The 18,118-nt window shown below is 50.9% G+C and overlaps 1 protein-coding gene and 1 pseudogene across 6 annotated transcripts; one reads left to right on the plus strand and one right to left on the minus strand.

Annotated features, from left to right (window-relative positions):
* The first annotated feature begins 662 nt into the window (after positions 1–662).
* On the plus strand, positions 663–16,991 carry ERGIC3 (ERGIC and golgi 3). Of its 6 annotated transcripts, none has more exons than XM_055373404.2 (14): positions 1,435–1,594; positions 1,732–1,802; positions 1,922–2,009; positions 2,231–2,350; positions 6,823–6,916; positions 7,928–8,093; positions 8,228–8,285; positions 13,720–13,734; positions 14,393–14,424; positions 15,378–15,474; positions 15,552–15,616; positions 16,306–16,460; positions 16,545–16,600; positions 16,786–16,991. In XM_055373404.2, the coding sequence occupies exons 1-14, from the start codon at positions 1,507–1,509 to the stop codon at positions 16,863–16,865; spliced, it is 1,185 nt and encodes a 394-aa protein (XP_055229379.1). In that variant the 5' UTR covers positions 1,435–1,506; the 3' UTR covers positions 16,866–16,991. The 6 variants fall into 6 exon arrangements, with proteins under 6 accessions (XP_018872727.1, XP_055229381.1, XP_055229379.1 ...); XM_019017181.3 differs by having other exon boundaries at positions 16,324–16,460; XM_019017182.3 differs by lacking the exon at positions 13,720–13,734 and having other exon boundaries at positions 663–1,594; positions 16,324–16,460.
* On the minus strand, positions 3,844–4,163 carry LOC109024369 (large ribosomal subunit protein eL36-like; annotated as a pseudogene).
* Positions 16,992–18,118: the final 1,127 nt, after the last annotated feature.

Consider the following 18,118-nt stretch of genomic DNA (forward strand, 5'->3'; position numbering starts at 1 on the left):
CTCGGCCTCCTGAAGTGCTAGGATTACAGATGTAGTTTTTAAAGTTTTTGTAGAGTGGGGTCTTGCTGTGTTGCCCAGGCTGGTCTTAGACTCCTGGCCTCATGTTATCCTCCTCGGTCTCCCAAAGTGCTGTGATTACAGGTGTGAGTCATTGTGCCCAGCCCAATTTTTAATTAAAAAATGGAATGATAGAATGCACATTACTTTGCATCTTTTCCCCCCTAAAAATACATTCTTAGTATACCTAAAGGAGTAAATCTACCTCATTCTTTTGAAAAGTGGCCTAATATTCCATAGAATGGGTGTATCGTGATTTATTCAATTTATTTAATGTATCAGTGGGCATTCTGGCTGGTTCCAGATTTTTGCCATTGAACAATCTCATGCATACATCTTTATGATGTGGTGCACTTAAAATCTTTAAGAGACAGATTCAATATCTTAAGGTGTAACAACCACCCAGATCATGGTACTTTTATCCTTATATTAAAATTTTTTTCTGTTAACCTTGGATAGCTGCTTACATATTTTTTCTTTTTTAAAAATTTTCTATTAACCTTGACATGGTGCTTTTATTTCCTAAAGTGGAATTCCTGTATGAAAGCCTATGAGCTTTTGTATCTTACTCATTGCAGCTGCATTACTGTGGGAGCTGTCCCTCTAGAGACACTGGGCTGCAATGGGAAGTGTCAGGGAGAGCTTAAGCTCCACATCACTTGAATCTAAACCTGGAGGGATAGAGCGTGTCCGTGAGGATCCCAGGGCCTGGAGAGCAATTTAGGGTAATATTCAGAAAGCAGCTCTCAGGAGAAGCACTGGGACGCTGTTTAGGTAAAATCAACCCAAAAGACCCTTATTCCCAGAGTACTTTGAGGTCCAGAAGAACTGGGCTGGAAGCAGGTCCTGCTATTAATTGGCTGTGATCTTGGGCAAGTTATTTAACTTCTCCAGGTCACAGTTTGCTCTTTGGAAAACGGAGATAAGTCACACCTGCTTTCAGGGCGGACACCCTTACTTTACATCAGAATCATCCGGATGCCATTCCTAGCGTTTCGGCTTCAGTAGGTGGGAATCAATTATTTGCATTTCTAATAGGTAATCAGTTGATAATGATGCGGCCGGTCCGGTACACTCGAAAAACCACTGTTCCAGGATATTCCAAGATGTTCCAAGAGTCTTAAACACCTGGTGCAGTTCCGAGCACAAGGCACACGAACGGTGCTATTAGCATTTCTAACCCCGCAGAGAACTCCTCGCACCCCGGTCCTCAAAAAACCAGCCCCGAACAGCGGAGGCCCGGGAAATAGCTTCCAGACCCAATTGCCCGCGCAAGGGGGCGTGGCAGCATCGTTGGGCGGGGCCGCCTGTAAGAGAACGCGGCTAAAGGTGGGGCCAAGCGTGCGGTTTGCTGCGCCTGCGTGAGGAAAAAGAGGGGGCGTGGCTCCAGGCCGGAAGAGGGAGTCTGTAGGGGCGGGCCGGCTGGCGTCCCCTTTCCGGCCGGTCCCCATGGAGGCGCTAGGGAAGCTGAAGCAGTTCGATGCCTACCCCAAGACTTTGGAGGACTTCCGGGTCAAGACCTGCGGGGGCGCCACCGGTAGGCCGCAGCGGGGCCGGGGTCGCGTGGAGGGGGGCATCCTAGAGCTTAGCCCGGGCTCCTGGACTCTGACTGGCCTGCCGGTGTCTGAGGGAGCGGATTGGAGGCCATTCTGACCCTCGCCCCTTGTCCTGCAGTGACCATTGTCAGTGGCCTTCTCATGCTGCTACTGTTCCTGTCCGAGCTGCAGTATTACCTCACCACGGAGGTAAGGGGCGGGGCTTAGTGCGTGGGCGGGGCTTGGCATTCTAGGAGTAGGACCTTTAGGGGTGGGAGTGGGGAAGGAGAGGTTTGGGGCCAAGTCTTACTGAGGTAGCGCTGCCCCAGGTGCATCCTGAGCTCTACGTGGACAAGTCGCGGGGAGATAAACTGAAGATCAACATCGATGTGCTTTTTCCGCACATGCCTTGTGCCTGTGAGTACCTCACCATGGGTGGGACTGGAGAGACCCAGGGTTCTCATGTGGGCTGCCAGATTCACACCTCCACCCTTAGGTTCTGGACTGGACCCCAGGACAACCTCCTTCTCCTAATCCCGTTCTGCCCCAAGACAGGCCCAGTATCCCCTTCCCCTCCAAAACCCACATCCGCTTGTCGCTAGGGTCCCAGTACCTTAGCCTGATTTTCCTGCTTCCAGATCTGAGTATTGATGCCATGGATGTGGCCGGAGAACAGCAGCTGGATGTGGAACACAACCTGTTCAAGCAACGACTAGATAAAGATGGCATCCCCGTGAGCTCAGAGGCTGAGCGGCATGGTAACCAGGGGAGGGGGCCGGGTCTCAGATCCCAAAGCTGGACGTACCCAAGCCTATCTGCTAGCAAGTGAACTGTGGCAGGCATAGTGATACATTAAACAACTAAGAGCTAGAGAAGTCAAGTGACTTGCCTAGGGTCCCCCAGCTAGTAAGAGTCAGAGTGAGCTAAAATCCTCTATACATATCAAGTCAGGTAATCTACCTGGCTATTATTCTCAGAGGTCCTCAATACCTGCAGATGGTAGTTTGAATACCAGAGGTTTGAAGATAGGTCTTATGTGCTCTTGCCTTGGTAGAACTGTCTAGATGGACCCAGGCTTCTCTGAGTGTTTGCTTTCCCAGCCCATTGGCTTAATTCAGCCCTTAATGCTCTTCCCCTTTGGAATGCAGGTGGTTTAATGAGAATTTAGGTTCTCAAGTCAGATTGCCTGGGTTCACATCTAGCTTTGTCTCCTGCAGTCTGTGAGCTTCAGCTAGAAAGTGGTGATAAAACAGTAGTACCAACCACATGGAACTGTAAGATCAAATGAAGTCATATGTGTAAAATGCCTAGTACAGAGTGGGTACCCACTTTTACCTTCCTTTCCTTTATCTTGGTGGCTTCCCAATGCCTCCGTTAACTCAGTTTCCCACTACAGCAAACTGTCCTCAAAGCTGGGATTTCTAACACCTTAGAGATTACTCTGGTGGGGAGTTTTATCATTCGTTGTTTCAGCAGATTAATGCAGGACACCAGTGGAACCAACATAATTTGCTATAGGATTGGATGTGGAGTGGAGGAGAGCAAAGTCATGGTTGTTGATTCCAACGCTTTCGGCCTGAGCAAATGAATGACTTGAGATGGAGATGACTGGAGGAGAAGGTTTTTTTGGTGGGAGGGAGGAGTGGCTATTGGATATCCACTGCTGTGTAACAAAGTACTCCAAAAGTTAGTAGTTTGATACAATGAAAATGTGTTTTTTCAGTTTCCCTGGGTCAGGAATTTAGGAGTGGCTTGTTTGGGTGATTCGGGATTAGTGTATCTCACGAGGTTGCAGTCATCTAAGGATTGATGGGGCACTGCAGAATCTACTTTCTATTTATCTATCTATCTATCTATCTATCTATCTATCTATCTATCTATCTATCTGTCTATCTTGAGACAGAGTCTCACTCTCGCCCAGGCTGGAGTGCAGTGGCGCGATCTTGGCTCACTGCAACCTCCGCCTCCCAGGTTCAAGTGATTCTCCTGCCTCAACCTCCCGAGTAGCTGGGATTACAGGCCTGTGCCACCACGCCCAGCTAATTTTTTGTATTTTTAGTAGAGACGGGGTTGCACCTTGTTGGGCCAGATGGTCTTGATCTCTTGACCTCGTGATCCACCCGCCTCAGCCTTCCAAAGTGCTGGGATTACAGGCATGAGCCACTGTGCCTGGCCTACTTATTTGTTGTTTAAATTTATTTTTTTTCTGTCAAGGTGTTCTTTATTTCAGAGACAGGGCGGGACAGGGGGCTCAGTCTTTCTTGGCATCAGCTTTCCTCATGATGGCTAGGACATTGCTCAGCTCCTCCTGCCTCCTCTTAGTGCGGATGTGTGTCCCCACTCTTTTCTTGATGAACTTGAGGGCCCGTTTGTCCTTGGAGACCTTGAGTAACACCATGGCGTGCCGCTCATACGGGGCGAAACCACACACCTCTCGGATCATGTCCCACATGAATTTGGTGTGTTTGGTCAGGCGCCCGCGGCAGCCGCTGTGCCTGGGCTTGCTCATGTTCTTGGTCATCTTGTGGCCCTTGTCAAGGCACACGGCCATAGTGGGTAGCACAGAGCCATGGCTGCTGCTCTCCAATGGCAGCTGTGGCAGAAGGGTTGGTGCCGCACGGGGATCTACTTTTTTTTTTTTTTTTTTGAGAGTCACTCTCTGTCACCCGGGCTGGAGTGCAATGGTGCGATTTCAGCTCACTGCAACCTCTGCCTCCCAGCTTCAAGTGATTCACCTGCCTCAGCCTTCTGAGTAGCTGGGATTACAGGCGCCTGCCACCACACCCGGCTAATTTTTGTATTTTTGGTAGAGACAGGGTTTCACCATCGTGGCCAGGCTGGTCTCAAACTCCTGACCTCAGGTGATCCACCCGCCTTGGCCTCCCAAAGTGTTGGGATTACAGGCATGGGCCACCACGCCCAGCAGGGGATCTGCTTTTAAAGGGCTCTAGGGCTGTTGGCAGGATGCCTCAGTGCCTCACCACATGGGCCTCTCAATAGGGCTGCTTGTGTGTCCTTATATCACGGCAACTGGCTTCCCCCACTTGGATCTTGCAAGTGAGCTGAGAGAACAAAGTAGAAACCATAACCTTTGGCCAGGCATGGTGGCTCACGCCTGTAGTCCCAGCACTTTTGGAGGCTGAGGCAGTTGGATCACCTGAAGTCAGGAGTTCAAGACCAGCCTGGCCAACATGGTAAAATCCCATCTCTACTAAAAATACAAAAAAAAAAAAAAAATTAGCCGGGTGTGGTGGTGGGCACCTGTAATCCTAGCTACTCAGGAGGCTGAGGCAGTAGAATCACTTGAACCAGAGAGGCAGAGGTTGCAGTGAGCCAAGATCACGCCACTGCACTCCAGCTTGGGCAACAAGAGTGAAACTCCGTCTCAACAACAACAACAAAAAAACATGTAACCTTTTTTATGACCCAGCCTCAGAAGTTGTACACCATCATTTCTGCAATATACTAGTGCTTACACAGGTCAGCCTTACTCATTGTGGGAGAGGACTACAGAAGGGTGTGAATACTAGGAAGTGGGGATCATTGAGGACATCTTGGAAACTAGCTTCCACAGAGTAAGGTCAGGATTTGCAGGAAAGAGGAATCTCAGGTTTGGGGTATGTTAAATTTGGGGTTCCTATTTTATACTCTGGTGATATTAAAAGGTAATTAGATGTACCAGTCTAGAATTTAGAGGAGTTATCAGCAGGTACAGGGTAGTTTAAACAACTGGACTAAGAAAACCTAGGGAGTCAATGTAGGTAGAGGATAGGTCTATGGCCTGTACCCTGGGTATCTCCAATATTTAAAAGTCAGGACAGGAAGGAAGATTGAGACGGATTAGCCATTGACGTAGAAGAACCAAGAGGTGTCCCAAAAGACAAGTGGAGAGAGTTTCAAGAAGAGAGAGTGAGCAGTTGTATCAGAAGCTACTGATAGTCCAGTAAAATGAGGAGTGAGAATTGACCATTGAAATTAGCAACAAAGAGATTCCTGGAGACTTTGAAAGGAACAATTTTGATACTGTTGAGGATGAAAATCGGATCAAAGAGCAATAAAGGAAGTGGAGACATTACCTATAGGTGACTTGGGAGTTTCACTGTAAGGGAGAGCTGAGGAATGGAGTGGGATCTGAAGGAGAAAGTGGTGAGATGGTGGGTTTGGTGGTGAGAGCAAGTGAAGTTCTGTTGCTTCTCTTTTCTTAGTGGAAATTGAAAGCAAGGACATCAGCTAAGTGAAGAAAGAGGAGGGGGTTTTGGGAGCCTAAGGAGAGAGGAGAAGGTCTAAGTCACCTTAGAGAGTGGGAGAGTGAACTGATTAGAGAAATGAAGTGGAATTGCCAGGCAGTCCTAAGGGAGCTTCAGGAAAGAAGTAGGTACAGAGAGTTGAATGGAACCAGGGTGTGGGTTTTGCTGGATTTGTAAATGAAAGACGAGAGGAACAGGGAGTTGTGGTTATGTGCAAGAGAATAATTACAGTGGACCATGGGATTTCAGGAGGGAAGTGAGGACGTGATAGTGTCAGCAGTGTCAAAGAATTGGTGGATTTCGGGTACTAAATAGTGAACTTGGGAAATAAGGGTAAGTAGTTGAAGACTCAGACACTTGAAGTTGAATTTTGGAAGATTTGCAGTTATTGGCAGTGACAGGATCTAGGTATGAGTATGAAAATGGGTAGCTGAGGTGAGATGGCAAAATCAAAAGATTATCATGAGTCGGGAGGTCAGTATTCATTATTGAAATCACCAGTTATGATGGGGTGATAGAGTGAGGCAAGGAGCCGGTGCAGAGGGAGAGGTGTGAGGAGAAGCACCATGGCAAGAGGTTAGTGGGATACATGTTGGAATTAGCTGAAATCTGTTTCCTCGGTTGCATTGGGCAAAGTCACTTCTCATCAGTGAGCCTCAACATCTTCTCAATAAAACAGGGTTAATTACCGCCACCCTCAAAGAGTCATTGTGGGGATGAAATGAGATGATGGTTGTGAAGTACAGTGATCTGTACCCAGCTAATGTTCAGTATTTACTGTTGACTGTTTTCTTACTGTTTCTTTTATTAAAAGAATTGATATGTGTGTAGAAGTGCTTAATGCCTGACCCGTAGCATGTACTATATGAATATTAGTTATTATAACTTTTATTATCCCTAAGCAAAGGGCTTGTGCAGACTGGGGCCACCGATTTCACTGTGTCTGGCCCCAGCTGATGCCTCTGCTTCTCCCCTCCCCTTAGAGCTTGGGAAAGTCGAGGTGACGGTGTTTGACCCTGACTCCCTGGACCCTGATCGCTGTGAGAGCTGCTATGGTGCTGAGGCAGAAGATATCAAGTGAGCTGGGGGGGAGCGGGAGCAGGGTTCCCATCAGGCGCCATCTGTCAGTCAGCCTCAGCCTCAGCCTCAGTCAGACTGTGGCAGGTGGGGAGGTCAGACCAAGAATCTAGGGTGGGCGGGGTATGTTTCTCTGTCATTGATCCTGGTGCAAGTGACTGAGGCTTTGTAACCAGGCCCTGTCTGGGAGCTGCAGACCTAGAGATGAAGCTGAAGTGGTCTCTGCTCTTCCACCTAGAGAAATGGTTCAGAGGTGGTCTCTGGAGTCCAGTTACCTGGGTTCTACCCCTGTTTTCTTGGGTCAAGCCATGTAACCTCTCTATGTGAAGAGGGATGATAATAACATCTTCTCGTAAGAGTCACATGTGGATTAGCTGTATACTGTGTGTAAAGCACTGAGGTGGAAGGCCCGGCCCAGATTATTAGACCCTCAGTATCTGATAACTGCTGCTGTTTCCCAGACCCTGACTTCTGCAAGACTGATTCAGCAGGTCTGGAGTGGGGCCTGGGAATGTGTACTTAAATTTTTTTTTATTGTGGAAAAATATGTGACATATAATTTACCATTTTAACCATTTTTAAGTGTGCAACTCAGTGGCATTAGGTATCTTCACAGTGTCATGCAGTCACCACTCTCTGTCCTAAAACTTGTCATCGCCTCAAACAGAATGGGAATATGTATTTTTCACAGTCCTAGTCTGGGCACAATGGCTTATACCTGTAATCCGTAGCACTTTGGGAGGCGGAGGTAGGTGAATCACTTGAGCTCAGGAGTTTGAGACCAGCCTGGGCAACATAGCAAGACCCTATCTCTAAAAAAATTTTTAAAATTAAAAAAAGAAAACAGTCCTTCTGCCACTGAGGAAACACATTTGGAGAATGTTTGGTGGTCAGGGATGAGGCTAGCAGAGCCTTAATTAGCAGGCAGAGCTTCTCGGGCTCTATTTCCCCAGATGCCAGCACTGGCCTTATGCCTCTTTAACACTCTCACCATCACTCCCTGCCCTACAGGTGCTGTAACACCTGTGAAGATGTGCGGGAGGCATATCGCCGTCGAGGCTGGGCCTTCAAGAACCCAGATACTATTGAGCAGTGCCGGCGAGAGGGCTTCAGCCAGAAGATGCAGGAGCAGAAGAATGAAGGCTGCCAGGTGTATGGCTTCTTGGAAGTCAATAAGGTATCAGGAGGGATCAAGACAAGATAGGGCCAGCTGGGCTGGGCAAGCTCCACTGGGAACCGAGGGCCCACTCAGGCCCTGAGTTAGGCAAAAGGAGGACACAGCCAGTGAATGAGAGAGAATGTTCCTTACAGGTGGCCGGAAACTTCCACTTTGCCCCTGGGAAGAGCTTCCAGCAGTCCCATGTGCACGGTGAGTGATCTGTACTAGCCGGGGAGATTTAGTTGCTGGCCACCTTCTTGGTGAGCTTGAGTGGTCCTCTTCTGCCTGCTGCTCATTTGTCTTGGGCAACCATTTGGCCAGAGCAGGCCTTCATCTCAGGGCAGCAGTTTGGCACAATGGCTAAGAGCACAGGCCGAGGAGCCAGACTGCCTGCATTCAGATACCAGTTTCAGACCTTACTGGCTGTGTGACTTTGAGAAGGTTTCTTAATCTTTTTGACTCCTGTTTTCTACTTTATAAAATGGTGATGAGGGCACTTATCTCACAGGGTGTGTGTGCAGGTTAAAGATGATAGCACGGAGCCTGGCTTGTGGTAGGTGCTTGTTGAAATGGTAGCCCCCCGTGTCCGACGATGACCTGTGCATGAGGCTTTGGGAGAAGCAGAGCTAGGTTGGAGCACAGGTTCTGCCACACCTGAGCTATGTCATATTTGGGCCCTATTTAGTTGCTTCTTCTGTAAAATGGGGATGATGATAATAGTACCCACTCACAGGGCTGTTGGGGTGAACAAATGAGATTTATTCTCATTCATTTGTTCATTCATGCACTCACAAAATATTTAGTAATCACCTACTAGTCTAGTTGCTAAGGGTACAGTAGTGAACAGTCTGTGCCCTCAGAACATTCTAGTAAAGAAATAGACAATAAGTATATAAAATATAAATAGTCCCCAATTAACAATGGTTCAGCTTGCAATTTTTAACTTCATGATGGGTATTACATGCATTTTTCACTTAACGATATTTTCTTTTTCTTTTTTGAGACAGAGTCTCACTCTGTCGCCCAGGCTGGAGTGCAGTGGCATGATCTTGACTCACTGCAACCTCCACCTCCTGGATTCAAGTCATTCTCCTACCTCAGCCTCTTGAGTAGCTGGGTGTACAGGTGCGTGCCACCACGCCCAGCTAAGTTTTGTAGTTTTAGTAGAGATGGGGTTTCATTATGTTGGCCAGACTGGTCTTGAACTCCTGACCTCAAGTGATCTGCCCGCCTCGGCCTCCCGAAGTGCTAGGATTACAGGCATGAGCCACCGCACCTGGCCGACTTACAATATTTTCAACTTGCAATGGGTTTATTGGGACGTAACCCCAGTGTAGGTCAGGGAGCATCTGTATATGGTATATCAGATGCTGTTAAGTCATATGGACCAAAACAAGGCAGGATAAAGATGGTAATGGGGAGGGGCTAGGGTAGGGCAGTGAGGGTCCTATTTTAAATATGGAGGTCAGGGAAAAACTCTTTGATGAGGTAATATTTTAGCAAAGACCTGAAGACAGTGAGGGAGCCAGCCATGTGGATGTCTGGGGAGGAAGTGTTATAAGCAGAGAGAACAGTAAATGCAAATTCCTAAGGCTAGAATGTGCTTGGCAAGTTCAAGATACAGTAAGAAGGTTAGGGTGGCTGGAGCAGAGGAGCATGCTTAGAAATGAAGTGAGAGAGGCCGGGTTCAAGACCAGCCTGGCCAACATGGTGAAACCCTGTCTCTACTAAAAATACAAAAATTAGCTGGGTGTGGTGGCACCCGCCTGTAATCCCAGCTACTCGGGAGGCTGAGGCACGAGAATCTCTTGAACCTGGGAGGTGGAGGTTGCAGTGAGCTGAAATTGCGCCATTGTACTCCAGCCTGGGTAACAGAGTGAGACTCCATTTCAAAAAGTAATAATAAATAAAGAGAGGTCACAGGGCCATATCATGCAGGGCTTGCAGGGGCATTGTAGGGACTCGGGCCTTTACTCTGCATGAGATGAGAAGCCATTGTAGGGCTCTGAAGAAGGTGAGGCATGATCTGACTTAAAAGCTCTCCAGCTGCTCTGTGGACAAGACTGGGCAGGGGAAAGGACAGAATCAGAGAGGCCCATTAGGAGGCGGTTGCAGTGATCAATCCAGGCAAAAGATGGTGGGGCACGGCCCAGAGTGGCAGTGGAAGTGGTGGGAAGTGACTGGCTTCTGGATGTATTTTGAAGGTAGAGCTGAGAAGAGTTCCTGATGGGCATGAGGGATAAAGGAAAAAGGAGTCAAGGATGCCTCCAAAGTTTTGTACCTGAGTAGTAAGAAGGATGGAGTTGCCTGTAATCCTAGCACTTTGGGAGGCCAAGGCAGGTGGATTGCCTGAGCTGAGGAGTTTGAGACCAGCCTGGGCAACATGATGAAACCTTGTCTCTACTAAAAAATGCAAAAAATCAGCCGGGCGTGGCGGCGTGCGCCTGTAGTCCCAGCTACTCGGGAGGCTGAGGTAGGAGAATTGCTTGAACCCAGGAGGCGGAGGTTGCAGGGAGCCGAGATCGTGCCATTTCACTCCAGCCTGAGCGACAGAGTGAGATTCCGTCTCCATTAAAAAAAAAAAAAAAAAGGATGGAGTTGCCATTTAGCAAGATGAGGGAGACTCAGGGCAGGTTTAGATGTTCGGAAATGGGATCGTACAGCTGGTATTCGGCTTTTGACGTGTTCAGACCAATAGCATCTGGGTGTCCTTCTAGACACCCAAGGTGTCAAGTAAGTTTTCCATTCAAGCCTGGAGTTCAGGGAGAGGACTTGCCTGGAGATGCAGATGTTGGCATCATCAGCATGTGTATAGAGCCGTGGGACTGGATGAAATGGAGGTGAGGGCAGATGGAGAAGAAGGGAAGCTCAAAGGGCTGGGTGCCAGGCCTCCCACATTAGAGGCCAAGGGTGTCAGGGGGAATTGGTAGGGGAGACTGGAGGAGGAGTGTAAGCCGGGAGTGTGGCATCCTGCCAGCCACGGATGGGTGTTTCAAATACCACATCAGATGCTTCTGGATGTCGAGCGGGAATTGACCATGGCATGTACATGCAACAGTCACTTATAGCCTTGACTGAGTCATTTAAGGGTGTGATAGGACCACCCTAGAGTGGGTTCGGGAGGGAATGGGGGAGGAGTTGGAGCGAGTATTGACAGCTCTATAGTGGAAATTGCCTAGGGGAGGAGAGAGCATGAGCTGAAGCTAGAGGGAAATGTGGAGTCGAGGGAGGCTTTTCTAAGGAGGGCGATGTAGCAGAATGTTAATATGCTGTTGGAAATTATCGACTAAAGAGCATAAGTGATGCTCCAGAGACGAGACAGTGACCGGAGTGAAGTCCTGGAGAAGGAGAAAGAAGACAGAATCCAGTGCCTTACACATGTGGAAAGTCCAAACTTAGCACCAGGAGGAAGGGCAGGCTCTGTAGGTACAGGTAGGGTGGTAGCTGGGGTGGCAGAAGTACATGGAGAGTCTCTTCTGAGTCTTCCCGTCTTCTCCGTGTTGTAGGAAGGAAGGTCCTCAGTTGAGAATGAGGAGAGAGGGAAGGAGGTGTTGGAGATTTGAAAGAAGAAAAGATGTGACTGGTCACTTGGGGGTGGAAGAGTGCGTGGACTGGGGAGATTGAGTAGGATTGATGCAGCACTAGGGCCTCCCTGGAGTCCGCGGCTGTGAATGCAAAGAGAGCGGTCAGCGTGGTTGTCTGTGTGCGAATGGACTCAGTCAACAGAACATTGCAATTGCCTGGGGTTTGGTGTTGCCAGGTGCCTGCAAAGGTGAGGGAGTCAAATATGTAAAGAACTCATCTTGATTCTGGACCACAGCATATGAGCTAGGAAAGGAGGAAAGACAGGATGTGGGGAAGCCAGTGAGGGGGCAGGAGGAAAAAGGGACTACAAGTCCTGAGTGTAGTGTCAACAAGTTATTGGAATTGGGGAACTGGAGGAAATTAGAAAGCTGGTGGAGCATGAGTTGCTTGAAATTGAAGTCACAGAAGTGGCTTTGTTAATGACAAAGTTTAGGGAATGGCCAACAGAGCAAGTGGCTCAGGTAGGCAGAGCACAAGATCAGGGAGGAAAGGATGTCCAGGAACTGGGAGGCCCGGGTACTGGAAGGATCATCTACGTGGATATGGAAATCACTAGAAAGTGTGACAGAGGTAGTACAGGAGAGAGTGACAAGCAGTTGCCCAAGCTGTTGAAAAATGGCATGGGAAAACTGTTCTGGAGGTTCCATATCGATATCTAGGTGACTGAAACAAATAGGGCTGCTTTGCCCTGAGCTTCAAAGCTGGGGATTTTTTGTTTGTTTGTTTGTTTTTTGAGGCTGGAGTGCCGTGGCACAATCTTGGCTCACTGCAGCCTTGACCTCCTGGACTCGAGATCCTCCCACCTCAGCCTCTCAAGGAGCTGAGACCACAGGCACATGCCACCATGCCTGGCTAATTTTTTTTTTTTTTTTTTTGCAGAGACAGGGTCTTGCCATGTTGCCCAGGCTCCTGGGCTCAAGTGATCCTCCCGCTTGGCCCCCCAAAATGTTGGGATTACAGATGTGAGCCATTGTGCATTTTTAAGGCAGATAAAGGGAAAGTGATCTGGAAGTGGCAGTAAGGAGCAAGAAAGACTTCTCTTTAGGCCAGGGAAGAGGTTGTGTATGGAGAGAAGATAGTCGCGCGTTGAGGGGATGCCAGGGAGTTAGTGCCTGAAAGGAAGAGCCAGGCTGAAGCAAGAAAGTGAAGAGGAACCCAGGGGTTGAAGGCAGGGCTGGGGAAGGTGGGAGTTGGTGTCACAGTAAAGGATGGACAGAGCCGCACAGTGACAGAGCCCAGGGTATGAAGATGGCCTCTCAGAATGGTTGAAGTGAACAGGAAGAATGGGCCCCCTGGAGGGTAGCTCTGCTGGTCTTCAGGGCAATCTGAGGGGGTGGGGCTGTGTTGGGGAGGGGCCAGTGTGGGGGCTGGAGGACCCTGCAGAGCTCTGGGACCCCCTCTTCACTCTGGAGGAAGCTGGGAGAAAAGGGTCTTGCTGGGAGGGTAGGAAGATGATCAGTGTCAAGCTGTTGGCACAAGGTCTGGCGGGCACTCAGTAGACACACAGCCAGAGTGGCAGCCTCTTGGCCTGGGACTGTTAGACTTGTGGATCCCCAGGCCAGGGGTGCTCTGTATTTGGAAGGATGTATAAATGCAAAGGTACAGTTGCCGAAGGCCAGAGATCTGGCTGAATAGAGTCCTGGGAGTGAGTTTCTAACATCCTTGTTGATTGGGGCTGGGGTGGGTAATAATCTCTTACAGTGTAAAGTTTACAAGTATTTTTCCATCTTAGATCCCACGTGATCCTTAGGACAGCCCTTTGCAAAGGAGAACATTGAGGCCCAGAAAGGGCAAGTGATTTGCCCAAGGCCACACAGTCAGGAACTTGGCTCTTTGAGCTCTATGCCTCTTGTCCTTCCTAGGCCACTATCTTGCTCCTCTCTGGCCAGATTAGTTCACTCTTGAGGAGGGGCCCAGAAGGAGGCTTGTTAGCTGGGGCCAGACTGTGTTGCTGAGGCTGAATGTTCCAGTCTTCTCTCCTGCAACATATCTTGCTCTCATAGTTCTCATTGTGAAGCTCTGAATCTTTCTTCTCTCTCCTCCCTCCCCCATGCTGCAGTACATGCTGTGGAGAGTAAGTGGCCCTGCCCCCACGGAGGCCAAGCCCCTACTTCTGGGGCAGCCTGCCCTACCAGAATGGGGGGAGGTTGGATGGGGCTGTGATTGGGTCTCCTCTGACCTGGCTGCTGGGTGACTGTACAAAGGTCTGGGATGTATCTTTGAAGTATGGTTCCTTGCAGCAGGAGGGATTGAGGCTAGAGGGCAGGAATAAATTGTTCTGGAACAGTTGGTACAGGGTCCTCATGGGATTTCTTCTGGGGAGCTTTGAGGGTGGAGGCAGGGAAAGTGTGGATGGCATTCTCAGGTCCCACCTCACTTTGAGGTTCAGTGATTTGCCGTCAGCTCTAGTTAGTGAGAGCCCATAGTCAGTGGGTTTTGTTTCCGGAGATGCAGGCAGGGCCATGGTGGTAGTCAAGGCATAGAGTTCCCTGTGGATGTCAGGGAGGAACCAGGGTCTGTTCTAATGACTCCTGAGGAGGGCATGAACTCTCACACAGGCCCAAGGCTTGCCCTTTCTGGCTGTCCTTAAGCAGGACCAGGAGGTGCCAGGCTGGAGAAGGAATGAGGGATCAGAGAAGACAGGTGGTTTGCAGTCCAGGGGGAAGAAGGAGGAGGCCAGTGCTGCTCCTACTAATGACGCCTTCTCCCTTGCCTTCTCCCTTCTCTCCTAGTCCATGACTTGCAGAGCTTTGGCCTTGACAACGTACGTACCAGATGGAAACCGTGGAGGGCAGGTGGGGGTGGGAGGCTTGGTTGCTGCCTTCGTTTCCTTGTAGGAACATCCTGGGATGGGGTAGTGCATATAGAAAAATACACCATGTTCTGAATGGGGATCCAGCCTGAGGGTTAAGCGAGAGTGACTTTTGAACTGAACTCTGAGCAGGCTAGGGGCAAGATTGGGGTTGGATAAGAGCATCTTAGACAGACAGAGCCTCAGCGCAAGGTCAGGCGGGAGCATGGCCCTTCTAAGGAACTGCGGGGCAGGTGTGGATGGGTGAGGCTGGAGAAGTCGGCAGGGACCAGACCACACCGGACTCAGAGGCCATGCTGAGGAATCATGTCTTTCTCATGAGAACAGTGGAAAGCTGTTGGCCTTCTTTAAGCAGGATCACGACATAATCAGATTTGCATTTTTGGAAAGATCCTTCTAGTGTCTGAGTCTGATACACAAGGGAGCAGGAAGGGAGTGCATCTGGGGGTTCACAGCCTCCAGCCTAGGCCTCCAGGCAAAGCCAGCACCTGCTACTCTGTGTGCCTAACGTACAAGTGAAGCTGGTATTTTAAGAAATCTGGAACCTGGCCAGGCATGGTGGCTCATGCTTGTAATCCCAGCTACTCAGGAGGCTGAGGCAAGACAATCGCTTGAATAAGGCGAGGCTGCAGTGAGCCAAGATCATGCCACTGCTCTCCAGCCTGGGCAACAGAGTGAGACCTTGTCTCAAAAAAAAAAAAAAAAAAAATCTGGAACCCCAGGAGTTTGCAGGCTGTGGAAGGAGGAGTTTCTAGGTAGGGAATGGGGGATTCTTATCTCAGGGAGGTTGTCCCCTTAGGACCATAGCCTCCCCTTCCTCCCACATCTCCGCAGACGGACCCGGGTGTCCCTGTCTGCTACTGTCATCAGAGCTTTGGATGAGCTCTGGATGGTGTTGTTTGCAGATCAACATGACCCACTACATCCAGCACCTGTCATTTGGGGAGGACTATCCAGGCATTGTGAACCCCCTGGACCACACCAATGTCACTGCGCCCCAAGGTACCAGCCCGGGAGGCAGCCCCCAGCCGCAGAAGGCCGGCCGGGCACCCATACCCAGTGCTTTGTTTTCCCCTCAGCCTCCATGATGTTCCAGTACTTTGTGAAGGTGGTGCCCACTGTGTACATGAAGGTGGACGGAGAGGTGAGTCAGGGAGCTCCCTACCAGAGTCTCCTGCGCGGTGCCAAGCACTGGAGTGCCTGCATTTCGTTCCGTCAGCCTGGGGAGTGAAAGCTGCCTCGTCCTCACATGGCGAATAAAAGACTGAGGCACAGAGAGGGTGGGGGGTTTGCCCTCCCAGGCAGAGTGCAGGCCTGGGGCTGTCAGATTTAAAGCGCCTGCTCTTTCTGCTGCCCTCCCCGCTTCTATCCGTTCCTCCGGTGCCCACCGTCTGCCTGCCTCACTGTTCTCTGTGGTCTGCCTGGGCTGGGGGTTAGGCAAGGCAAGTCTCTGTGTACCCGCTCCCAAGGCTGCCCTGGCCTGTGGAGCAGCATCTCAGCAGAGTGGCAGGACGCGAGGGGCTGAGGGCAGAGGAAGTCAGTTCAGCCTTGGTGCGTCTTTGGAGAGCTGCTTCTCAGCCTGGACCCCCGTGAGAACACCCACCAAATGCTGCCAGGATCGGTAAACTGTAAAGAGCTGGCACCTGGAGGGGAAGGCTGAGGCCAAGACTAGGAGAGGGGGTCTGGCGGGCCAGGCCTTGCAGTGCGGGCCACTAGCACGGTGCTGTGTTCTCTCCCTACACGGCCAAGGCTCAACAGGAAAGGGGAAGGAGCAGGGGTGGGGCTGATGGTGGCTGGAGCCAGGTCCTAGCCCTAGCCCTAGCCCTGGCCCAGGCTCCCCTCCCACCCCAGGTACTGAGGACAAATCAGTTCTCTGTGACCAGACATGAGAAGGTTGCCAATGGGCTGTTGGGCGACCAAGGCCTTCCCGGAGTCTTCGTCCTCTATGAGCTCTCGCCCATGATGGTGAAGCTGACGGAGAAGCACAGGTGAGGATGGGGGCAAAGCGGCCTCTGGGGGCCTGGGCCTGAGGGAGGAGGATGCCTGCTGAGCCCACCCTCTCCTTCTACCAGGTCCTTCACCCACTTCCTGACAGGTGTGTGCGCCATCATTGGGGGCATGTTCACAGGTAAGAGGCCCAGGGCATCTGTGAGCTGTGGGGTGGGGTGGGGTGGGGAGGGTAAAGCCTGGGTGCCCCAGGTTTGGTTGGGGGTGAAGGGGCAGATGCTGGCCTGGCCAGTTAAGTGACAAGGCTCTCAGCGTCAAAAGCCAAGGCCCCCGCTGGGCCAGTGCCAGCCCTTGTCTCTCTCCCAGTGGCTGGACTCATCGATTCGCTCATCTACCACTCAGCACGAGCCATCCAGAAGAAAATTGATCTAGGGAAGACAACGTAGTCACCCTCGGTGCTTCCTCTGTCTCCTCTTTCTCCCTGGCCTGTGGTTGTCCCCCAGCCTCTGCCACCCTCCGCCTCCTCGGTCAGCCCCAGCCCCAGGTTGATAAATCTATTGATTGTGATAGTACTCACTGGTCTCCGTGTGATCCTTGCCATGGCCAGAGCCTCATCCTGGCCACTCATTGAAGGCAATTGTGACTGACGGATCGGGGCCCAGAGCCCTCGGGAGCCCCATATGGGCATCCCCTAGTTAACCAGGGTTTATTCAAACCAAACTCACTCATGTCCAGCCCACAGCCCTGTCCTGGGTCCCTCCTCCACTGTGGTCCTCAGGCCTCTCGGGTTCAGCCCCAGGGCTCAGATGGACCTTTTCAGCGTGAGCTTCCTGGAGCCACCATGGCCCCCAGGCTCATGAGTGATCAACCCCAGGCCACTAATTCAGGGCCCTGAGTGCACATTGGGGCTTGCCACTTCTTCATTGATGGGTAAAGCTGGGGCCGCTCTCCGCCACCCTGTGCTCAATACACCTGATCCTGTCACACTCACTGATCCCACTCTATGCCAAACCCTGCGCTGGCTCTCACTGCGGAGAGGAATCCCTCCAGGTCCTCCGCAGTCTCCTAGATGGAAGCAAAACTGAACACTGAGGTGCGAAAGTAGCAGTGGCCATTCTGGAGCAGGGCCAGCACCAGACCCCTGGCTTGGAGCCTAATCAGGGTTTCCCATCAGAACTCTGGATCCATGTGGAGAACCAGGGCCCAGCAACCTCACCAGTCTACAGCCTAGGGAACCAGGGGTACCTAAACAGCCAGTCAGTTTATCAGATCATGTCTCGAATGTTGATGCAAGACTGTGGCAGGGGAAAAGCAAGAGAGAGGGGAAAGGAAGCGAAGTCAGGTAGTGACAGCAGAACTTTTGGAGTCAGACCCGAGATGATCCAGCTCTGATGGAAGCCTCTCTCAGGGATGGTGAGGAATGGACAGGTTAATGGAGTCCGTCAGGTCCTTAGCTGTCCTGGAGTGGTGGAAGCCAGAAACAGATTAGGTGAGAGGGACCTGGCCACCAGCAGGAGCAGGAGCAGTGGTGGAGTGGGTGTGATAACTCGGCTGCCGGGGCCTTTTTCTTCCCTGTGGTGGGGATGGGGGCAGCCTTCCATCCCTGTGCATTCTTCAAGTCCCCAGCACCTGAGGTCAGCTAAGAACATCTCTGTTCTCTGCCACCTGGAGCCGGCCTTGCATAGCACGTGATCACGGG

The sequence above is a fragment of the Gorilla gorilla genome, chromosome 21 (genome assembly GCF_029281585.2).
Source record: "Gorilla gorilla gorilla isolate KB3781 chromosome 21, NHGRI_mGorGor1-v2.1_pri, whole genome shotgun sequence".
Taxonomy (NCBI): Eukaryota; Metazoa; Chordata; class Mammalia; order Primates; family Hominidae; genus Gorilla; species Gorilla gorilla.

Excerpts from the sequence above, each read along its gene's own strand:
- ERGIC3 (XM_055373404.2), top strand. The coding sequence starts at position 1,507 with ATGGAGGCGCTAGGGAAGCTGAAGCAGTTCGATGCCTACCCCAAGACT. Across the intron at positions 1,803-1,921 it reads AGTATTACCTCACCACGGAG|GTGCATCCTGAGCTCTACGT; the intron begins GTAAGGGGCGGG and ends GCGCTGCCCCAG. Across the intron at positions 2,351-6,822 it reads CTCAGAGGCTGAGCGGCATG|AGCTTGGGAAAGTCGAGGTG; the intron begins GTAACCAGGGGA and ends CCCTCCCCTTAG.